General features: G+C 33.4%; 1 protein-coding gene across 2 annotated transcripts in view; it reads right to left on the bottom strand.

Annotated features, from left to right (window-relative positions):
• Positions 1–25,780, bottom strand: part of Obp93a (Odorant-binding protein 93a) — a 288,764-nt gene that overhangs the window by 4,567 nt on the left and 258,417 nt on the right. Inside the window, exons 1-5 of one of the 2 annotated variants that reach the window (XM_069819698.1) lie at positions 17,819–17,909; positions 10,195–10,265; positions 6,296–6,371; positions 2,863–2,900; positions 2,187–2,222 (exon numbers count right to left, since the gene is read on the bottom strand). In XM_069819698.1, the coding sequence (XP_069675799.1) occupies positions 2,187–2,222; positions 2,863–2,900; positions 6,296–6,371; positions 10,195–10,265; positions 17,819–17,903 (306 nt within the window). In that variant the 5' untranslated portion in view covers positions 17,904–17,909. Of the gene's footprint in view, positions 1–2,186; positions 2,223–2,862; positions 2,901–6,295; positions 6,372–10,194; positions 10,266–17,818; positions 17,910–25,780 lie in introns of those variants that run through there. The other variant, XM_069819699.1, reaches the window with a different exon arrangement.

The following is a 25,780-nucleotide window of genomic DNA, read 5'->3' on the forward strand; positions in this document are numbered from 1 at the left end:
TTTGGTTGCAGTATGTTACAATGTTGAATGACAGCCTTTGCCTTCGTTATTTAGCTTTCATTCACCTATAATCACACAGTTTAGTACATGAATAAGTAAGTATACTTGCATTTAATACACACTTACGTTAAAATAGCATTTATTCTAACTCTTTTACTTTCTTCTTTCGCTTTCCTCGTATATTCAAAAACTATGTTCCTAAGAACTTTAATATATGAAGGGGTGAGAATGATACAGTCCTAAGCCACACAGATACAATTTTACAGGAGAACGTGTTAAAGGTTTAGAGTCCAATGCTAGGTGCGGTATCATAATTTATTTGGCGTATACTAACGTCATTAGTTGAGTAATTTTTGTAATATTTTACTAGTAGCTTTCCCATATGTCTAAGAAATGAACTCGCAGAAAAAAAAAAAAAACATTTTTGTTAAAAATGTGGCTTTGGACTATCTCATTCTCACCCCTTCATTTTTGCTAATACCATTGCACATAATTGCGCTCACTCCAAATGCATAAGTTGGTAGAGTTTTTGTTCGCCAACACAACACTGCGTTGTTAGGAGATTGTTTATCGTTGTCATTTGTTATTTGCAGTGTTGTGCTTGTAAATATGCCTTGAATTTTATGGATTTGAAGACAGTTTGTTCTATTTGTGGGTTAAAGAAGATGGAGTGACAACTGAAAAAAAAAAACACTTTCGACAGTTCCTTGTTTGAGTTTAATGGCGAAGAAAAGGTAGCGGAAGCAGATTGTAGTACATTATGCAACGAGCCTATAATGATAGTAATTAAGAATCGAGTATGGATATTTATGAAACGAGCGCAAGCGAGTTTCATAATTTTCATACGAGCTTCTTAATTACCATTATACGCGAGTTTCATACGACTTTTTATGCTCGACCATATTTCTAACTTGAAATTAGCCTACCGGTATTCAGATGTATACATTTTATTTGTAGGTATCTGACAAGATTGGAAGTGACCTTGTTCTAGGTCGTGAATTGTGAAATGTGCGCAGACGCGAAAGTATTGATTTTTTCCGAGGAACAATAATGTCATTGACCTTGACGTAGTCCCGTTAAACTTGATAATATTATAATATTATAACTTTGATTATTGAATTCGACATTGAAAAACGAGATGACAAATTGAATTTATTTGAACATTATTTACAATTAACGCTAATTATTATAGTAACAGAACATAACCTTCTGCGACAGTATTGGATTTCCAGCCTCCGTGACTTTTCGCTAATTCTCTTTCGATTGCATATCCGAGACTAATCGATACTTGCGGTTTTATAACGGTACAAAGCTGACTTGTCATTGGCTGAACACATGTAAGCTGAGTTATCATTGGCTGAAGACCTGTACTTTAATAAGTAGGTGTACTTTAATGACATGCATTAAAGGACTGCTACCAGGTGTATAATTAGTACATTTCGGCATGGTCGAGCATAAAAACATTTGTGCGTGTAGGGGAGAATGCCATTGGAGAAAGAACTGCAAGGAATTGATTCTGTCGTTTCAACATACAACACTCCGTAGAAAAGATAGTGTCCATCTACAGAAGAAGATGTTATGCGTCTCGAGGAATAATGAAGGCGTCGTGTATTACGAATTGCTTCCCAGGAATGTAACCATAACTGCTGACATTTATTGCCAACAACTCAGAGCCTTACGGTTGAAATTAAAGAAAAACGACAGGGAAGACTGCATCAAGTGCTGCTGTGACACGATAATACACATCTGCACTCCTCTAACATGACGCAAGGAGCTATTCAGGAGGTTGGTTGGAAGGTGATTCCACATCCCCCATATTCTTCCAATCTTACGCCCTCAGATTTCTACCTTTTCCGTTCTCTATCCAACAATCTTCAAGAGAACTCCTTTGATGACGAAAATACGTTGAAAACTTGGCTTGAAGACTTCTTTAATTCTAAATCAGCAGATTTCTTCAGACGCGAAGTCGAAAAACTACCCCAACGTTGGTAGAGAATCATGGATAGTGTAGGAGAATATAATATATTACTAATTAATTTCTGTCTTCAATTCATCTCAAATAAAAACATCTGTGACAGCGAACAAACGCTACGAAATTTTGCATCAACCCAATAAAATTTACAAAAAAATATACAAGAAGAAAAATCCAAAGGAAATATGTACATGCTTCATAATATCGTACTTACCAATCCCTCTTTGTTAGCCATGCATTCCATCCAGCACTGAAACAAAATTTATGATATCGTCAGTATATTTTTCTATGTGTGAAATTCAATATCTTAAATGTAAGAATATTTTCTAATAATAAATTATACTGGTATATTTTATGCGGTTTGGAGCTACTAAGTTAACATTTATTTTATTATACTCTAAAGATATACAGAAACCAAAGCATATACTCTACACCCATGATATAAAAACTTTCATTTCATGGAATGCACAATTTAATGCTTTGTAATCCCTCAAAATTCGTTTAATTTGAATTACACATTTTACGTCTGAAGAAGATGAATTTTAATTATTTTTATTATTATTTTAATGTAATTCAAGGAATATACAATCAGCTGTAATATTACTTATACATTTACGAAAGTCAAATAATTAAAATTATTGAAAATATGTAAAGCTTCAGTCATTCGTGACAGCTTTCTTTGTCAAGCAACAACCACAAGGGATATCATTCGAGTGATAATATTTAGGACAATTTCTTTTCTATACAAACATGGTATTTAGAAGTTACTGTGAATTGCAAGCAAATATTTAATATTGAATTACTTTCTATTACACTCTTTCCATAAATCTAAAATGCGTGCGGAATAGACTAAGCACAGAAGGAAAAGCTGATATATAAATGATACTTACTGCAGAAGCTCCATTATTCGTGAAATGGTCATCATTCACTGAAAAGAAACTCTAATTAATATTATGAATTTACTCTGCCCTGCAGCCACTAAATATCTTATTATTACTATGTAGTACTTCATAATACTGTAATGGTAATAGGAATAACAGTAATGTGTTTAAAAGCGGTAAAGTTATGGTGATAGTACTGAATACTAAAAGTGGTGGTTCTAGAAGTGATATTGGTATTTATATCTGGTCGAAATATTTTATGATAGCGGCAGTAGTAGGGACAGCACAACTAGTACTAGTGTTAATATTAGTTGTAGTTAGTAGTAGACTAGTAGTACTAGTACACTCAGGGACAAAAAAAACCGGACACTTTAATATTTGCTGGTATTTTGCAAAATATTACCTTCTGATACAATGTTATGGTAGCCATCTGTTGTTATGGAGACGTGTATACATTGTTGATTGTTTTTTGTTTTATAAACAAGCCATTACAACCAAATATTCCAATTTTGCTTTCGGAGGCTCAGCTATAACAATTTTGTCTCAACCATTTTGTGCTTCATTATCGTTATCATTCGTTATTTCTTTATTTTTACATTTTCTGAGTTTAAGTGGGGTTGTAGCATTTGTCTTAAAACAAAATGCTACCTGAAGATGTGGCTCGAGCTGTAGCCCTTTACGATGATGGACGCAATGTATGTTACATTGCAAATGTTATGAATATGGCTAGAAGCTCAACCTATGATGCCATAAAACAGTATAGAGAGACCCTAGAATATACCAGAAGACCAGGTTCGGGTCGTCAAGAGCTAGAAATCCAAATGAAGACAGGTATATGGTGTTGAGAGTTCTTAGGGAGCGCAACCTGCCAGCTACTAGTGTAGCCCAGCAATTTGTTAACATGCATGGACGCCCAATTTCGGCCAAAACAGTTAGAAGGAGGTTGAAAGCAAGTGGACTGATATCAAGTAGACCTGCAACTGGTCCCAGACTTCTCAGGATGCATCGAGTTGAACGACTGCGTTTTGCAAATCATCACAGCGATTGGAGAAATGGACAGTGGAGCTGTGTTCTGTTCACCGATGAGTCCCGTTTCAATCTGTGCTCACCTGATGGACGTGAAAGAGTTTGGAGAAGGAGGGGAGAACGATTTTCACAGTGTTGCATTACCGAAAATGTGCCGTATGGAGGTGGTGGAGTGATGGTTTGGGCAGGAGTGTGTACGGATGCTCGTAAAGAGTTGGTTTTTGTTGAAAATGGAAGACTAACAGCTGATATGTATATAAATGAATGTTTGACTGATCATGTTGTGCCATTTGGCCAATTTGTAGGCGATAATTTTGTTTTAATGCATGATAATGCACGGCCGCATATTGCCCATGCGGTCAGAGATTATCTCCAAGAAGTGGGAATCCATGTTCTTCCATGGCCAGCAAGGAGTCCAGACATGAACCCAATTGAACACGTGTGGGACATGCTGGGACAGCGTCTTAAGAATAGACACCGAGACCAGAATCGTTACAAGAGTTGAGGCGAGCACTTGGCGAAAAATGGGAACTTATTCCTCAAGAAGACATTGCTAACCAAATTGAGAGCATGCCAAGACGTATGGATGCAGTTATTTGAGCCAGAGGGGGTAATACCCGTTATTAAAAAAAGTTTTTAATGTTTAAGGCACCATAAAATGAAAAAACAGTTAGACCAAACGATGCCATGGTTATACGCCCTTTGTAATTTTTTGTAAATTTTCTCATCAGATATTTTTATTTTTTTCAAATGTTGTCGTATAAGGTGCTAAATGGAACATTCTTTTGTTTAAATGCGTTTTGTTTCATTTTGAAATAATTGGCAACAAAATACAAGCAAATATAGAAGTGTCCGGTTTTTTTTGTCCCTGAGTGTAGTAATAGCATTATAAGTAGTAGCAGTAACAGTATTAGAATCAGTAATAATATTGTTGGTGAGTAGCAGTAGTAGTTGTAATATGAGCAACAATAGCAGTAGTAATAAGAGCTGTAGAAGCTCCAATAGTAATAGTAACATTAGTTGTAATATTGCTGATAGCATTAGTTGTAATGTTGTTGCTAATATTACTTGTAATGTTGCTGATTATATTACTTGTAATGTTGCTGACAGAGTGTCCTTAAGCAATTTTTATTACTGCACAAATCGGAACGAAATTTACAGGAATGTTGTTATTATTATTATTATTATTATTATTATTATTATTATTATTGTTGTTGTTGTTGTTGTTGAACTTGCGGATGATACGTCAGAGTCTGACGTTAGACTCCGGAAGTAATAGGGGCAACAATCGACGACAATCGTTAAATTTGAGATGGGTAGTGAAAATAACTGTTTTTTTAAAATCAAGTGGATAGCGAGCACAGACAGAGATGTTTCTTCATTGTAACTGTGTGTAACTTATACCTACAATGCAAATTTTCATTAATACAAGCCTATTGCTTTAACTTGGTATCTTTTGTTGTCTTTTAACTTTTATTACTGCACATATTGATTTATTATTGCACAAATTGTGTATAACTGCACACTAGAAAAAACCCTGGTTGCTGGTTGTATTAGTTGTAATGTTGCTGGTTGTATATTATTTGTAATATTGTTGGTAGTAGTATTGCTAATACTATTAATTGTAATATTGCTGATAGTATTAATTGTAATGTTACTGGTAATATTATTTGTAAGGTTGTTGGTTATATATTAGTTGTAATGTTGCTGGCAGTGATATTAGTTTTCATATTGCTGATAGTATTAATTGTAATGTTACTGGTAATATTATTTGTAATGTTGTTGGTTATATATTAGTTGTAATGTTGCTGGCAGTGATATTAGTTTTCATATTGCTGATAGTATTAATTGTAATGTTGCTGGTAATATTATTTGTAATGTTGTTGGTTATATATTACTTGTAATGTTGCTGGCAGTGATATTAGTTTTCATATTGCTGATAGTATTAATCGTAATGTTGTTGGTAATATTACTTGTAATGTTGTTGGTTGTATATTAGTTGTAATGTTGTTGGCAGTGTTATTAGTTGTGATATTGCTGATAGTCATAATTTTAATATCGTTGTTAATATTACTTGTAATGTTGTTGGTTGTATATTAGTTGTAATGGTGTTGATAGTGGTATTAGAATTTTTCTGATAGTATTGGAAGAAGCAAAAAGCAATAGCAATAATTTCCTGAATTGTAAGAATCCTTACTTAATACAATGTAAAATTAACAAAAGTGAGTATCCAGAATCTGATGTCAAGCATTATTACTGTAACTCATTTTCTTTCACATTTCTATTTATTAAAAAATATACACTTTAATATGTAAAATGTTTTCAAAATATGTCAGTAATATTTCAAGAGTTATAAGCATATATGTTGCTTTAACTTTACTCGATTAAAATATTATTGAGAGCAGAGAATACTTACTCCCTTCAGGTTCGCACTCCTTCATCATTTCCCGGTTTCGGTCTGTTAAAACCAATTCATCTTTGCCACAGCATTTCTGTTATAGAAACAATAAAATACAATTGAACTCGGACATAATTTCCTGGTTTCGTATATTTAGAAATAAAAGAAAAAATCAAATACTTCAAGCTTTGTTATTTCATGCATAAATTCCAATAACTAATGGCCATCCTGTCAAGAAGAAATAGAATTTCTCAACTGTATGCCGAGATTTTATATCTCTGCAAAAATTGTGCTGCAATTATTAAAGATTTAGAAGGTCCATTGTGTGTTATTTCAAGCAGACGATAATAAATGAACCAACAAAATAGACGAAGGATCCATAACTTAAAAATTACATAACCATCTTGATTAAACTACGTAAATTTATAGTTTCTATAATGTATTCAAACTATGTTATATTTTTCCATAAAAGACATCACTGTACATAGACAGACTGAAAGATCAAATCTAGCTTTTTCCTATCGGCGAAGTTATAAGCGCTTATTTCCGCGAATATCTCACAATTTATTTTATGCAAGATGTCAATGATTTCTATTTTCATTTCGTATAACATTAAAGTAGAATCTTTAAAGATCATTTGGCATAAATTGTGATTTTGCGCTATTTTTTACTAGGATTATCAAAATGAATGTTTCATTTTGCAAACACAGTTTTCATATGACATCAGGAGAACGAAAGTTTATAGCAATGCATACTAATAAAAATAACTAAAACGACATGAAAGTGTAGTTCATATACTTACAAACGGAAGTTAATAATAGAGCTACTTTTCCGTATCACATAGGCTACACATTGAAACTTTTATATCCGTCGAAATGTCAAAATAAAATTGTTTTGCAATATAGGTATAATTTTATTAGAAAACAGCGTATTATACATGCAATACTTCACATGAAAAGTAACTGTTTCCTAGCACAGGATCCTCCTCACTCATACACATTTTTCGGCTAATGGGGAGGTTGGATTTCGACATCAATTACATGACAAAAACACTAATGTACAATACATAGTACACCCACAGTTTAGTCCCGCTTGCTCCTGGTAAGCTATCTAGCTAGGCTACAGGCTACTCGCTGTTACTCGGAAGCGTGCTCCAATTACTCTGGTTGTAGACCATCATTGAACTCAACGATCGCTGAACTTTTTCATTTAATTTCATTTATTGTATTCCATAGCTTTGTAGCTTTGAGATGTGGAACATGTCAAAAAGCACAAAATATACAGTAGGCCTGCATAGTAAATAGATTAATTTACAAGCATTAACAATTCATCAGTTGAGTAAAAGGTATTTTATGAAGAAATTTGGTTACTTATTTCTGTTTTAAACTTTTTTTCTTTTAGGGCCGGTATTATAAACGCCGTCTAAACCTTACGTTCAGTTTAAACTGAAGTTCTTCGTTCTGCTTCGTATTATAAACATCAACTACCAGTTAATCTTGAGTTAACTTGAGTTTAACTTGATCGGCAGCTTTCTGCCGTTTAAACTGCAGTTCAAGGCTCAACAGTGCAAGATGGCGGTTCCCAAAATACACACGGATATTGCAGATGTTTTCCAAGAACTTATGAGCGACTGTATGTGAGTGATTAATATTATACGGCGGCCAAGAATTTTTCGAAATAGAGTGCACCACTTTGAAATGTACATAAATGAACATAAGTTTTAAAACAGATTGAGGCTTTCGAAGCAGACAGTTCTAACCTTCAGAATTAGGCTTATAGTCCTAACCTTGTTTCAGAAAATTGAAACTCGGATACAACATGCAACAGAAAAAAGAGAAAGTGCTAAAATATGTGTTTTAGGGTTTGAATTTAAAGATTATTTGAAAAGATAAATGATTTCTTTTTTATTTTTGAAAACATTCTGTTGAATCTCTGCATCAGTTACTAGTTGCGCTGAGCTATTTTTCCTCTGGTAGTAGACATACTGAAAACGATGGAAGATTTCGGAGGTGTCCGTAAATCTACTATAAACCTATTACGCATTGGACTGTGTGTGGCAGACAGTCTCCTGGTAGAATTTACTATGAGGCCTGATTTATATACACACTAATAATATTACCTAATTGTACTAGACTCGTAAAAATAATTTTATTGTTTGACTGAATTCTGTTTCATAAATATTCTAGACAACGCATAAAATACATACTCTAATATTATTACTTCATTACTCAGTTGATTCTATATGGAGTTACCTCGCAGATGATCATGCAAGGTTTAGTTTGGTTGCATTGTGTTTGGGAGTATAACGTTGGTAGCCAGCGTTAAGAAACTATTTGAGGTTAAGTCTGACAAGCATACTGAAGCACGCGGTATTGGTCCTCTTTAGGTTTTTTTTATGATACTCTTCCTGATATCGAAGAACAAAAATGTTTCTTAATGAAGATTCTCCACGAGCGTCGGCTATTTTAAATCAATAATATAATTAAACAGTTGCGATCGTCTTCTTTTCTTTCCTAGCAGTAATACCAATAGTATTCCACTACGGTTTAACTTAGCCGAGACTCTGTAATACGGCACGTTGAGTTAAACTCATGGTTAGGTTTAACTTAGGTTTAACATAATCTTTATATTAACCGTATTTATAAAACCGGGCCTCAGCCTTTCAAGCCCTTTGAGGCAGTGCGTTGAAGAATGTAATACGGAGGAGGATCGGAAAGTAAAAACATTTTTTTTACAAAATATTAATAGGTAAGAAAAAATGAAATGATGCACAAAAAAAAGTTTACCTATTTTTCGACATATGAAGCAAGCTTCTCGACACATTTCTCCCATTATGCCACCAATTTGAGTATACCTTGTTCATAGAACTGCATTTCCTGGGAATACAGGGTAGAAGTGAAATAACCCTGCAGATTTCCAGAGCGAATAACTCATGCTGTATGTAATACCATATTGATGGAGAGTTTTTAGTTTTCTCAGAATTTTTTAAAATTTGATTTGCAAACCAAGAAACTTTACTTAGTCATACGTTAAAAACTGTTAAAATTTTAAGAAAGGTATATACCTTCGACAGACGGCCCGTTTCGACGTGATGTCACGTCTTCATCAGTGTCTCCTGAACTACTGGTAATCTTGAATTCTGCGATGTGCATTTTGGTTATAGCTTTAATATGTTCATTGTATCTTGTGTGAAAGGATCTTCCTGTTTGTCCTATGTAAAAATGTGGGCAACTAATGCATTTTAGTTTGTAAACTGCAGTTGAATTATATTTATTTTAATATTTAATGTGATTATTTAGATATTTCTGTGTTGTGTTATTTGTTTTGTATGCTATCTTGTATTTTAGTTTTCTGAATGAAGTTGCAGTTTTGTGAGTATTGGTATTGTGATATGTTAATGTTATGTATTTATTCTCACATGGTGTTTGTATTGGTTTGTTCTGTTTTTGTTTTGCCTTTTTTATTAGCGTGTCTATTATGTTAGGGTTATATCCATTGTCTTGTGCTATATATTTTATTATGTTTAATTCTTCAATGTAGTTGTCATTGTTCATTATTATATTAATTAATCTGTGTGTCATTGTACAGAAACGTACAACGTATGACTAAGTAATTTTATGTTTTTAACAAACAAAGTGTTAACGTGAACTTTAATCAATCAAGAAACTTTCTGTTTAGAGATTCTTTGATATCATTCCATTTAATCTAATATTGTAGGAAAACTGAGCACAATTATGTGTAATTAAATTTGATTACACTGGTTTCATTAACATTGGGTGATAGTCAAAACATCCCATCCAGTCTTTACAAGATTAAACGATATATTCAAGAGACTTCGCTTGAAATATCCATTGACTGCCTGCAAAATTTACATAAGTGTATGTCACTGAATTTGAATACTCTAACGTAGCACTCACTGTGGGAATTCTGTCTTCCAAAGCTCGAGCAACCCTGTGGTGAACGCTGGCAAAGGCGTTGGAAGTGAAAGCTGAAAAGAGAATAGTCATTCATTCCCAGATATCTGTGATCAGAAAATATAGAAATATATTATGCATAATATAAAATAAATAATTAACACATATTACCACAAAGTTGAAAGCATATTTTCATACTGAACATTTATAGTTAGAGCAGCTGGCTACGGACTGGAAGGTCCGGGGTTCGATCCCAGGTGGTGACAGGATTTTTTCTCGTTGCCAAACTTTCAGAACGGCCCCGAGGTTCACTCAGCCTCCTATAAAATTGAGTACCGGGTCTTTCCCGGGGGTAAAAGGCGGTCAGAGCGTGGTGCCGACCACACCACCTCATTCTAGTGCCGAGGTCATGGAAAGCATGGGGCTCTACCTCCATGCCCCCCAAGTGCCTTCATGGCATGTTACGGGGATACCTTTACCTTTTACCTTTTACATTTATAGTTAGTTATAATTATGTCGTATGCAACCCACATTATATCATTGCTCCTTAACGGCAGCAGGCCTATGCAACCCACAACATAACATTATTGGAAAAATAAATGAAGTTTGAATACAATAGTATTATGTATTACATTCTAGGTAGCACCACAGTCTATTATTATACAGTCACGAATCTTGAGTTGTGAGGGTACTAGGAACAATAGACTGTGCCGGTATTATTTCGCATTGTCTGTAATGAGGCGATATTAGCGATCCTAGTGGTTAGCAACTATCTATGGATGCATATTTACTACGTATTGAGCTTCGTGACTGGAAATATAACACTAGTGGCTTGAGCAACGAATGCTGCATTTATTTTTCTTGTATTGTTACGATATGCACTGAAAGTTCAAGTTCTTTGTTTTACGATTATGCTAAGATAATTTTCATCAACCGCTGAACGATGATTATCTGAAATATACAACCATCAACCAATTAAACGTTCCACAGAATTACAGACTTTCTACGAATCCCCTGACATATTTTTCACTTCGTGACAGATCATTACAATAAGTAAGAGAAGCCATAACCCAATATATTAGTTAGTTACAGAAATTTGGATAGATAAACACTAAAATGAAATGACTTCTTTGCTTGATATTTATAGTACCACCATTTTATTATAATTCTCATACACATTCAGTTATTTTTCCCACGACCATTACGTAAGTCATATGCAATGTTGTGATTTCTTGTTTTTACACGTTTTATTACTTCCGGACCAACATCGTTGAAATTTAACATAATTTCCTCCAAAAGGTTTCGCATAACAGAACACGAAACGTAATGAATTTACAATGCTTGCGTAATATAACATCAAATACAATAAATTAATGAGATTTTATTGTTCTTCACAGGGGAATTTATGCACAAAACACAAATTACGTAACATTTTTTTTTAAGTTTCACGGCAATATTTTCATTACGTAATGCATTTTAACCGGTTATTTAACAACGCTCTATCAACTACTAAGGTAACTAGCATCGGTGAAAACAATGACAACGATTTAGTGCAAGGGTGCTTCAAAAACTAAGGTAACAACAGCTCTCATGGACGAACTCTATTTCACAGGTAGATATACTGATGTAAGTTACAGTAGTAGGGCATTGGTATGTATTACTTTTCAACATAGCCACCGTGCTTGTCCAAACACTAGTCGTAATGGCATCGATGTCAGTTTAGAAGAAATCTGCGTCAAGTCCCTGAAGCCACATCATGGCGGCTTGCTGAACGGCCGTATCGATGTTGAATCGCTTACCACCCAGGTGCTCCTTTAACGATCCGAAGAGATGGAAATCACTGGGCTCCAGGTCAAGGCTTTATTTATTTATTTATTTATTTTATTTTATTGGGTTATTTTACGACGCTGTATCAACATCTATGTTATTTGGCGTCTGAATGAAATGAAGGTGATAATGCCGGTGAAATGAGTCCGGGGTCCAGCACCGAAAGTTACCCAGCATTTGCTCGTATTGAATTGAGGGAAAATCCCGGAAAACAAGTCAGCCAGGTAACTTGCCCCGACCGGGATTCGAACCCGGGCCACCTGGTTTCGCGGCCAGACGCGCTAACCGTTACTCCACAGGTGTAGACTCCCTAATATTGCAGATATATTAATAATTTTGGTAGGGTGTGTTTTAGTATCTATTAGCAGTAAGTGGCTAAAATTTCAATTCAACGTGTGCTATAAAAAGTGAATAGAGTGTACATAATCACAGGTATGTAGTGAATTTGTATAAAAAATTATATTTCAATTCATAAATTATTTTAAGGGGAAAGATTTACTCTAGAGTAACCATTCTGTTTGTATTTTAAAGCTTAATATATACACACATCACTAAAAATTAAGGAGTTCTGATAAATAATATTATATTTATGACTACTTGAAGGTAGGCTACTTTTACCATTATTTTGCATGCGATAACAAGGAATTCTCCTGAAACACTTATCAAAATTAAACTTATTTTATTTTTAAATTTTCTTAGTGAAAATCCTATTACAAAAAAATAATTAAGTTTCTAAAAATCTAATTTTTTCTTAAAGGTAACACTGCATATTGTGCAATGGAGCATTAGTAATGCCATATTCTAATTTGTTCATTTGTAAAAAAAAAATAATTTCTTCAATGTTCAAACATTAATCTATACTAATAATAAATCTGTAGCCGAAATTTTTCTGGTAGTTTTCGATTTTCCAAAAATAATTGGTCCTAACATATATAATTAACCACCCTGAAACCGAAAATCGCATTTTTGAAATTTTTGTTTGTATGTCTGTATGTTTGTTACCTTTTCACGCGATAATGGCTGAACCGATTTATATGAAAATTGGAATATAAATTAAGTTCGTTGTAACTTAGATTTTAGGCTGTATGGCATTCAAAATACTTTATTTAAAAGGGGGGTCATAAGGTGGCCTGAATTAAATAAATCGAAATATCTCGCTTATTATTGATTTTTGTGAAAAATGTTACGTAACAAAAGTTTCTTTAAAAATGATTTTCGATAAGTTTTATTCTTTACAAAATTTTGGTAGGACTGATATTTAATGAGATAAATGAGTTTTAAAATTAAAATAACGCCATCTAAGACGGTGCAATGAATTAAAAACAAATGACTTCGTCTATAAGCGGCCTTGGACAACAACAATCGAAACAGGGACCTTAGACATCAACAATCGAAAGCTATTAAACATAGCCTACAGAGAATGTTTCTGTGTTTGTATGAAGTAATATCAGAAGCTAAATTAACCGATTTGTATAATTAATTATTATTTCAACATTGGAAAGTGTACTTTCTCTAGATGGACATAATGCTATAATGTTATTACAGTAACGTCTGAGTAAATCGAGGACAGGTAAGATTAAAATAGCTTCTTATGCACAGAAAATTTGATAGGCTATTTTGTACATTCGTTTTCTGTATTTCTTAAAATAATATTTATGTACACTCATTTTAATCTCAGAGAAATAACGATCAAGGAGAGTGTATTGATTTAGTATGCACTAATAGTACGTTAACTTAGCAATCCATTATTTTATAATTCAAATTTTAACTATGCTCAATTGAATCGTGTTAAAATACATAAAATATATATGCAATAAATGCAATGCAAAAGCAATTGGGTAATGAGCGAAGCAGATTATCTTGCGCTGTTGTAAAAGTTGTTCCCTGGATCAAACGTCCTATTTTAATTATGTAATTACTTTATATTTATTTCTAACAGGCGCAGCGGAGCGCACGGGTACGGCTAGTTAAATAATAATACTGCTTTATGTATAATTCTCTAGCAATAAAACTATGCTGAATACAGCCAATCAAATACTCCATTTCAGAAAAATGATATTAATTGTATTGTATTTATTTACATTCCATGATATTCGTACATTACTTCACAGCTAGAATGTGGAACATGTCAAAAAATCTTAATAGTACTACAAAATCTTAATTTATAGTCAAAGTCTAGTTGAAATATATACAAAATATACGATGAAAGAGTAATGGAACGGAGAAAAATTCTCTCCGGCGCCGGGATTTGAACCTGGGGTTTCAGCTCTACGTGCTGATGCTTTATCCACTAAGCCACACTGGATACCCACCCCGGCGTCGGACAGAATCGTCTCAGATTAAGTTCCAACTCTTGGGTTCCCTCTAGTGGCTGCCCTCTGCACTACGTCATAGATGTCTATGAACGTAGGACTGAAGTCTACACATGTGCTGAGGTGCACTCGTTATGAGTGACTAGTTGGCCGGGATCCGACGGAATAAGCGCCGTCATAAATCATGAAGTGATTTACGCACATCATATATATTATTCAATGTACCGAAGTACATATGATATTTCCATGCAGATATTCTGCGTCATCATACGATGAAAGAGTTCTTTCATCGTATGATGACGCAGAATATCTGCATGGAAATATCATATGTACTTCGGTACATTAAATAATATATATGATATACAAAAGATGTTTATAATATAGCCTACTAGTACAACACAAAGTTTTAGTATCAATTTCATGAAGCGTTGTTGAATGTCATGAATTCATCTACAGAATAGAAGGCGTGAGAAATTAGGTACTTCTTTAATTTGGTCCTAAATAATCTTATGTTTTGAGTTTGATTTTTATATCGATAGGGAGGCTATCAAAAATTCTTACTGCCATATAACGCACTCCTTTTTGATAGCACGATAGACTTGCCGATGGAGTATGAAAGTCATTTTTGACGTGTATTTATGCTATGAACTTTTGAATTAGTTACAAAGTTTTCACGGTTACATACGAGGATGATTATTAATGAAAAAATATACTGACAAGCCATGGGTATACTGACAAGCCATGGATATACTGACAAGCCATGAATATATTGACAAGCCATGGGTATATTGACAAGCGACGGGTATACTGACAAGCCATGAATATACTGACAAGCATGGATATACTGACAAGCCATGAGTATACTGACAAGTAATGGATATACTGACAAGCCATAGATATACCGACAAGCCATGGGTATATTGACAAGCCATGGGTATACTGACAAGCCATGGGTATACTGACAAGCCACAGATATACTGACAAGCCATGGATGTACTGACAAGCCATGAATATACTGAAAAGCCATGGGTATACTGACAAGCCATGGATATACTGACAAGCCATGAATATACTGGCAAGCCATGGATATACTGACAAGGCATGGGCAGACTGACAAGCCATGGATATATTGACAAGCCATGGGTATACTGACAAGCCATGGATATTCTGACAAGCCATGGGTATACTGATAAGCATGGATATACTGACAAGCCATGAATAAGTATGCAAAGTTTCATCACTCTAACTTTAACCACTGAGAAATAAAATTAATACTTTTTGAGAACGTAGAAATTTTCTTTTTTAAGATAACTAAATTTAAAGTTCTGGTTGCACGTAACTCATATATTAACACGACTTCTACCAAATTATATAAAAGTATACTTATAAATAAGATAATAAGATAAAATTTTCATGAAACCGTACACTTTTTAGCGCGAAAATAAAGAAATTATAAAATTTGTCAAAATTCTATTATTTTTAGTATAGCACCGCCTTAATGAAATTAAGAAATATTATAGAATGATAACGGAATGGAGAAATGTTGACGGAATGATGTAGATTCCTAATATGGGAAACGGGAATACCCCGAGAAATCCCCAACTGCGACCTTGTCCCCCGCAAGTGTCCATGGATTTTTCAATTTAAAACCTCATGTCCGATCGGGACTCGAACCCGGATCGCCTGCAGATTTGACCATTCAGCGAGTTCAGGGGAAGGTCATATATCTTGCACTTCAATCAATCATTTCTCCTCTGTACACTTTCGCCTGTTGTACGGTCTTACTAATAGAAACTCTATATACAGACGTTTAACTGTCTTATACTTATGCAATGAGTAGCTCGTTTATACGTCGTGTGTTAATTCCTTACTAATAATCACTACATACGTCGTGTATAACAGTATAATTGTTACACAGCTACGTCATAGTTGCGTTACGAAAGGTAATAGAATACCTGAGGTTCTCTATTGCATCCGGTAGAGCGCTCTAGTGTGGCGTGTTAAGTAACGATAGTAGAACTGGCTCTAATCGATTACCACACTATATTTTGGTCAAAGAGTACAAGCTACAGCAATATTATTCTAATTATTGTGCTCATTGGTTTGTTCTTCTGTGGTTACAAGGCAACCATCATCATAAAATGACAGTCGATACGAACAGCTGTTAGAGGGGCGGCCATTTTTTCTCTATATACAACGCTTAAACAAGGGGTTTCGCGTATATAACTACTGCAAAGCAATTCCCATTGTATAGTTACAGCCTGTTTATACATCCATTGCTTATGCATGGTTTATTAATAACGTTTTCTCTCTCAACTCTGCGTAAGTCTTGTATAATAACTATACACGGTTTATTAGTAAGACTGGTAGTCTATAGGAATGTACTCATTAAATAAATAAATACTTACTTACTTACTTACTGGCTTTTAAGGAACCCGGAGGTTCATTGCCGCCCTCACATAAGCCCGCCATTGGTCCCTATCCTGAGCAAGATTAATCCAGTCTCTACCATCATATCCCACCTCCCTCAAATCGATTTTAATATTATCTTCCTACCTACGTCTCGGCCTCCCCAAAGGTCTTTTTCCCTCCGGCCTCCCAACTAACACTCTATATGCATTTCTGAATCGCCCATACGTGCTACATGTCCTGCCCATCTCAAACGTCTGGATTTAATGTTCCTAATTATGTCAGGTGAAGTATACAATGCGTGCAGCTCTGCGTTGTGTAACTTTCTCCATTCTCCTGTAACTTCATCCCTCTTAGCCCCAAATATTTTCCTAAGAACCTTATCCTCAAATACCCTTAATCTCTGTTCCTCTCTCAAAGTGAGAGTCCAAGTTTCACAACCATACAGAACAACCGGTAATATAACTGTTTTATAAATTCTAACTTTCAGATTTTTTGACAGAAGACAAGTTGACAAAAGCTTCTCAACGGAATAATAACAGGCATTTCCCATATTTATTCTGCGTTTAATTTCCTGTTGCTCCAAGATATTTGAATTTTTGCACCTCTTCGAAGGATAAATCTCCAATTTTTATAGTTCCATTTCGTAGAATATTCTGGTCACGAGACATAATCATATACTTAGTCTTTTCGGGATTTACTTCCAACCCTATCGCTTTACTTGCTTCAACTAGAATTTCCGTGTTTCCCCTAATCGTTTGTGGATTTTCTCCTTACATATTCACGTCATCCGCATAGATAAGAAGCTGATGTAACCCGTTCAATTCCAAATCCTCTGTGTTATCCTGAACTTTCCTAATGGCATACTCTAGAGCGAAGTTAAAAAGTGAAGGTGATAGTGCATCTCCCTGCTTTAGCCCGCAGTGAATTGGAAAAGCATCAGATAGAAACTGACCTATACGGACTCTGCTGTAAGTTTCACTAAGATACATTTTAATTAATCGAACTAGTTTCTTGAGAATACCAAATAAATACCATTAAATAAATATGAAAATTATTTGTGGTGTACCGAAACTTACGTGTCAGCTGGTCCTTGAGAGTTAAAGACGAAGTCAAGCCGCAGGCTAGGAGAGCCAGGAACGCTAAGACGGTGTATGAAGTCATGGTGGTGTCTGCAATAATCATACATTTCGGTGGGTATATTTATACTCCACCAGTAGCGGTCTGTATTGTTTTTCGTGCGTGCGTGCCAGCTAATTATCCTCAGTTCCTGTATAAAACAGGAGCTCTCACGGCAATATTATTCTCCCAATTCCCCAATTATTACGAAGATCTTCCATGCACCATTGCATTGTTAGACGCGCAAGTAAGTCTGGGTTGAGCCAGGCCATTGCACTCTGCGCGGTGCATGTCTGGCGGGTCCTCCTTGTCACACGCGATATTAAAACTGTATTAAGTGAAAAATAATTAGTTTCAACTCCATCCCAATATTCGCATGCAAACATTGATTGTCTATTACTTAACTGTTATTTATTCTGATTTTTGGATGGTTTTATTTTTACCGTTCAGCCGGTTTTTTTTTGGTAAGTTGCCTATGTCAAATCATTTAGACTGTCTTTTTTTTTGGGAATTAGTTATTTTACGATGCTTTATCAACTGCTACGGTTATCTAGCATCTGAATGACATGAAGGTGATAATGTATGTTGTTTATTGTTGTTTAGTCAACTGTCCGAAGACAGGTCTGAACCTCAGAAGTGATACCAAGAAGGTACCGCTTATGAGGCAACTAGGCCAGGAGATAATGTATGTAGGTGGCAGGATATATAATATCCAAAAACATTACAGTAATCTATACTAATAAAAAATCTGTAGCCAACATTTTTCTGATAATTTTCGATTTTCCAAAAATAATTGGTGTTAACATGTATAATTAACTATCCTGAAACCGAAAATCACTTTTCTGAAATTTTTGTTTGTATGTCTGTCTGTCTGCATGTCTTTTACCTTTTCACGCGATAATGGCTGAATCGATTTATATGAAAATCGGAATATAAATTAAGTTCGTTGTAACTTAGATTTTAGGCTATATGGCATTCAAAATACTTCATTTAAAAGGTGGGTTATAAAGGAGCCTGAATTAAATAAATCGACATATCTCGCTTATTATTGATTTTCATGAAAAATATTACATAACAAACGTTTCTTTAAAAATAATTTCCGATAAGTTTTATTCTATACAAAATTTTGATAGGACTGATATTTAATGAGATAAATGAGTTTTAAAATTACAATAACAACGCCATCTAAGGCGCTGTACTGAAATTATAAACAAATGACCTCATCTATAAGGGGCTTTGGACAACAACAATCGAAAGCTATTAAACATAGCCTACAGAGAATGTTTCTGTGTTTGTATGAAGTAATATCGGAAGCTAATTAATTGTTTAATTATTATTTCACCATTGGAAAGTGTAGTTTCTCTAGATGGACATAATTCTACAATGTTATTACAGTAACTTCTGAAACATATAGCAAGTAATATAAAGTATACACATTAAAACTAAATGATATGTCAATCTTCATTAAACTATGGTTGCATGTAATAACAATTAAGAAACATGTTAAAGGAATTGTCATTGCACCAAAATGATCGCATTTTAATTATTTAAATACAATTTAAATTAAGCAACATATTAAACGATTTATCCTTCTATCAAACACGAATGTTCCCTGGATTAAACGTCCTACTTTAATTATGTAATTACTTTATATTTATTTCTAACAGGTGCAGCGGAGCGCACGGGTACGGCTAGTTACAGCAATAAAATTACAATAATTACAGCAATAAAATAACATAGATAAAATAAGTGTAAAATTAATTCTAACTGTAAATAAATAAATAAATGCAATAAACCTATGACTTAAAATAAATGCTATGCTATAAATAACGACTAATATAAGCAAAAGTAAATCTAACTTACAAGTATTTCTATTAAACCTATTGTCAACTTATTGCGGGTTGCTTGGAGCCTTCAGGTAACCAAACGCAGGACAATACTCTCAGTCACGGTGGAATTCAGAGGGAAAAGTGTTAAGGAAAACTACATAAATTACACGTGGAAATTAATAATTTTCCGTTGTGGAACAATTACTTGAACTTCAGTCTGATAACCAACTCTGCTCTCCTACAGACAGACGTAGGCGTTCATGAGGTTGCAGCCTCCGAGACGAATATGGTCATGAGGAAAATATAGTGCAGGATATTAAAACGTCTGTTATGAATAAAGCTTCATACTGACCCGAGAGGGCGTTCAATTACTCACCGGACATACCTGTTGCCAGCAGGCGAATGAAAACTGTGACGTAGGCGATATGCGATTATTCCTTTTAGAAAATGAACGTTCCAACGCCCATTATGGAATGTGTTCCACTGTATTTATTTTTATTTTATTTTTTTTTGTTTCTTATTTTTATTGTGTAATAATGTAAATCGTGTTCATTTATCACTTAACGCCAATATGTATCCCACTGTGTTGTTTTTTTAATTATTAATCCATTTTTTGTGTACATTTTATTCGATTGTCGGTTTCTGGTTTAATTATGTAAATCCTACTTAATTGTAATCTAATACTAACATGTATACTAATGTGTTTATTTTAATTTTTACTGTGTACATTTTTTTATTGAATTATCGGCTTCTGTTTTTATGTGATTCGTATTTGATTCTAACAACATTAATATGTATTCCACTATGTTTATTTTTATTTTATGAGGTAAATTCTTATGTAACTACCTCTTTTGATCTCATTATGTACCTAAATTGGATCAGTATGTAATTACTTAATTCCGATTCAGTTTTATGTTCAACTATGTAAGCAAATTTTAATCCTGGTTGAGTGTAAGAGAAGGCCTTACGGCCTTAATTCTGCCAGGTTAAATGAAACCATTATTATTATTATTATTATTATTATTATTATTACTATTATTATTATTATTATTATTATTATTATTATTATTATTATTATTATTATTATTATTATTATCGCAGTTAAATCTTAACCCTCTTATTACAGCGCACAATTTTGTTGTGGAATACAGAAATCATTATGTTAAATGAATTTATTAATACGTGTACATGGGAACAACCTTATACTATATGCGGATAAATTGACCTAGGCCTATATGTATCATTACAACCTTTGTTCGTTACGAAATCAACTGAACTATAAAACAAGTCCCATTACCAAATTTCAAAATAATCGAAAGACTTTCGTTCTGAGTTAATGTGGCCAGAATTTCTGAGGCTAAAAACGGAACACTTACCGGTATCAATACTACAGTCTTGCGTGAAGCTCACTTTCATTATAGTATAACATTTGATACCGGAAAAAGAAATTTAATTATTTAATTTCAAAATAATATAAACACAATGTAGGCATTAATTGTTAAAGATTTATCGTAGTCATATATAGGCTTGCAACAAAATTACGAAAACACAAGAAAAAAAATTTTAATCTATTGATCATAACACAAAACACAAAATTACATTAGCTTAATAACACTTAAAGGGCATAGGCTATATATTTTTATTAACACATTTCCATAAGAAGTTTCTTGTTCCCATTCAAGGAAGTAAAGAAGTCAAAGCATCTATATCTAAAATCTCTGATCATATAATATATTAGATCGGGCAGTCCCATGTTATGAAATGGCAACATAGAAAGAGAACCAGCAGTCTCTCCACCCTCGAAAAGGAATTTTTTGGTAACGATCGTTAGGTGGAGGTACAGTTGCAAGCTATCACCACAGTCTAGAATATACAGTCACGAAGCTTAATACTTACTAAATATGCAAACATAGACAGTTGAAATATGCATCCATAGACAGTTGCTCACCACCAGAATCGCTACTATCGCCTCATCATAGACTCTTTCCCTAGCAGACCATAAACTGTATTGTACTTTCGATATCGTGTTCTTTTGAACTTCTTTCCACTACTGAAATATGAAATACATAAGGTTTATATACTATTTTCATAAAATATATATATTATATTCTATAAACTAAACCTTCCTGGACCTTTCGGAAGAAGGATAATTCTAACCTCTTTTTCTTACAATTTATAGTACTACAAACGTCTCCTTGTCCCATATTATTATTCAAATTATTGTATTCTAGCCATTTACATTTATTACAACCGATAAGGAACATTTCACAGTTTACATAGCTTTTCACAAAAATGCGAAATACGGCACAGTCAATGCTTTTTAGATATAGACCAGGCCGCAATGTTTGTTTGGGTTTTCTGTTTCAGTGTATGTAGCTCAGTGAAATATTATATTATAACTTTATTGCTTATCATTGCTAACCTTTATTTAGTGTAATGTGTCCATAAGTTCCGTTTACTCTTGTTGCATAATATGTTGCAGAAATAATTACAAAACTGTGTTATTTTAATGTGAAGAGAATTTTACATGTTAACATAATCTATTCGCGTCAACATTTCAAGTTTAGAATGGAAGCTATTTTGAGGTTTAATAAAAAAGAATTTATATTGTGATTTCAATTTAGCACATCTACCTTCCTTAATTCTAGACAAAACATTTACCATACCACTCCTATGAAATTAGTGTACGTACAATTGTGTTAGCCTACTTCGTCTCTTAAGTAGTAGATAAATGCAATAATTCAGTACTCAATTGTATTATTAAAATACAGACAAATTGAATGTCCGGGGTATCATACATGACATTATGTTTAATTATAATGTATGATTGCAAATTTAGGAATATAAGTTAAATATAGTAAACATAACCTATAATTTTCATATGAATGGCAAGGCATTGGAGATCACTAAATTTAGACAGAAAGGGGCAACTGGTACAGTAAACATCTATATATATAATTTGAACTGGTAATGGAAATTACGGGAAAACGGCTGAACGGATTTTAATAAATGACCCCTCATTTTGAAGCTTGGAACCCAAAGTTTTTCGGAAAAGTAGTAGTTTTCAGTGAAATGTCAATTTTCCTACATCATTTTCCTTTTTTCCAAAATCCATCTTTCGTCAGTTTTGAGAACTAATTAATTGCATTCACGGCCGACTTGATTGAATTTCAGAACAAAACACACGCTACAATAAACAATAGGCTATTACACGAAGGCCATGACCTGCAGGATTGCCGACATATTTAGAGCTCAATTCAATTTGTTTTTAAAAACTGATTCTGCAGTGTATAATTTTCTGAGTACAGCTGTGTATTGGATATTCAAATCTACGAAACTTGAGGTGGTTTGATGACATTATTACCATTAGAAATTAAATATTATTGTAGTTAATATCATGATGCATCTATTTTTCATTAATTGTACATAATATTAATGCTATATTGATGACATGAAAGTGAAACGTTTTGTGGTTATGTAAGTAAATGTAGAGATTATCTTAATTTAGATCTTTATTTTTATAATTTACTGAGTGGCTGCTGTATATAACTACAAAACTTAAGTAAGATAATAATATTGTTATTAAAAATCAAATATTTTTATACTTATTAACCCAGTGGGGTTGGGTCTTTTTCATATACTTAATGGCGGTGTAGTGTAGATATTGATATGTGTCAGTGTCTTCAGTATTGGCTCGAGAGAGCGCAAAAATTACAGTTCCTAAGGAAAGATCAAAAGGTATTACTTACTGATAAAATAAGAAAATTTTGTAGTCTCCAGATCATTTCAGCAAGATCTCGTACTAGGATAAAATGATATTATGCTCTACATTTCAAGTTCTACATGCAGCAGCTATACCAAAATGCTATTGTTCGAAAGCTTAGCTAACCTGACATTTTTTTAACTTTTGCCTACAATCCTCAATGACCTGAAATAGCTACTGCTATGGTTCTGACATTGATACTTGCTTTTTCGCGTTGAAACTCAAAAACTGAAGTTGGATAGGTTCAAGAAAAAGTATTTGGCCTAAAAAAATCCATTCAGAGGGAGTATGTTTCATTATTATGGAAGCAAATAACTGTCAAACATACAAGTATTCTTCATTGAAAATAAATCTGAAAAATTTTTATTTGAACGTCTAATGAACTTAGTTTGCAGCAGTATTTGCTGCACAAGCCACTAGTAACCTATAATTTCAACATATCTAAATATCCGTGCGGTGCAATTGAAAATTATTGAATCGTGCATAAATGAATGTACAAGAATTTCGCAATATTTAATCGAAATAAAGGCAGGTATTACACATACGAACAACGTAATTTTCACCCCATAAATAATATTACATCTTAACTCGCAAGTGAATTATATCTGAAGTGTCTCATAATCATTGTTTTAAATTTTATTAATGGAATTACACTACATTTTAGAGAAACATATGTTACTGTGTATGCATTCAAACTAATTTATATGGTTGAAACGCCGCCCTTCGTGATCGGGTTAAGCGAGTTACATGGTCTGCCTACGGCCTGTATTAGATCACGATAGCTGTGGCACAGTCTACTATTCCTAGTATTCACTGCGCTCCAAGCAGCTAGCAACTATCGCGAGATTTGCAAAAAATCATCCCAAGCTTCGTGTCTGTATATAGTAGACTGTGCTATCACTCCATGTAATTCCATGTTATAATGTGACTTATTTTCCAATCGTTAGATGGCAGCACCGTGAAATTGATAAAAGTGGTAGTCTTGAAAGTCCATTAGGATGATCAATCTGTTACGTAACCAGGGCTAAAATTAACTTTGGTAAGTAACAGTGCCTTGCATGTGTCAACCTTCAGTTGTGTTTTTTTCCGATATCCATATTTCTTTCATTCACTATCAGAATGTGCCAGATACAGGGAAGCGAGAAGTCTCATGACTGTGTTTAGTTCTTAGTTTTTAGTTCTTTAAGGATTTTGTTTAGTTACTTTACTTACTTACTTACAAATGGCTTTTAAGGAACCCGAAGGTTCATTGCCGCCCTCACATAAGCCCGCCAGCGGTCCCTATCCTGTGCAAGATTAATCCAGTCTCTATCATCATACCCCACCTCCCTCAAATCCATTTTAATATTATCCTCCCATCTACGTCTCGGCCTCCCTAAAGGTCTTTTTCCCTCCGGTCTCCCAACTAACACTCTATATGCATTTCTGGATTCGCCCATACGTGCTACATGCCCTGCCCATCTCAAACGTCTGGATTTAATGCTCCTAATTATGTCAGGTGAAGAATACAATGCGTGCAGTTCTGTGTTGTGTAACTTTCTCCATTCTCCTATAACTTCATCCCGCTTAGCCCCAAATATTTTCCTTAGCACCTTATTCTCAAACACCCTGAACCTATGTTCCTCTCTCAGAGTGAGAGTCCAAGTTTCACAACCATACAGAAGAACCGGTAATATAACTGTTTTATAAATTCTAACTTTCAGATTTTTGGACAGCAGACTGGATGATAAGAGCTTCTCAACCGAATAATAACACGCATTTCTCATATTTAGTTTAGTTGCTTTATTAGATTTAATTTTAAGTTGTATGAAGTCATATTGTTTTAATCTTGAGGTTGTGTTAAGGTCAAAATATAAGTTATCTATGTACCTGTCATTCGAATAAACAAACAAATAAATAAATAAATAAATAAATAAATAAATAAATAAATAAATAAATAAATAAATAAATAAATAAATAAATAAATAAATAAATAAATAAATAAATAAATAAATAAATAAGTGAATAAATAAATAAATAATTAAATAAATAAATAAGTGAATAAATAAATAAATAAATAAGTAAATAAGTAAATAAGTAAATAAATAAATAAATAAATAAATAAATAAATAAATAAATAAATAAATAAATAAATAAGTAAATAAGTAAATAAATAAATAAATAAATAAATAAATAAGTAAATAAATAAATAAGTAAATAAATAAATAAGTAAATAAATAAATAAATAAATAAATAAATAAATAAATAAATAAATAACTAAGTAAATATGTAAATAAATAAATAAGTAAGTAAATAAATAAATAAGTAAATAAATAAATAAATAAATAAGT

The sequence above is a fragment of the Periplaneta americana genome, chromosome 2 (genome assembly GCF_040183065.1).
Source record: "Periplaneta americana isolate PAMFEO1 chromosome 2, P.americana_PAMFEO1_priV1, whole genome shotgun sequence".
In the NCBI taxonomy this organism is placed as follows: Eukaryota; Metazoa; Arthropoda; class Insecta; order Blattodea; family Blattidae; genus Periplaneta; species Periplaneta americana.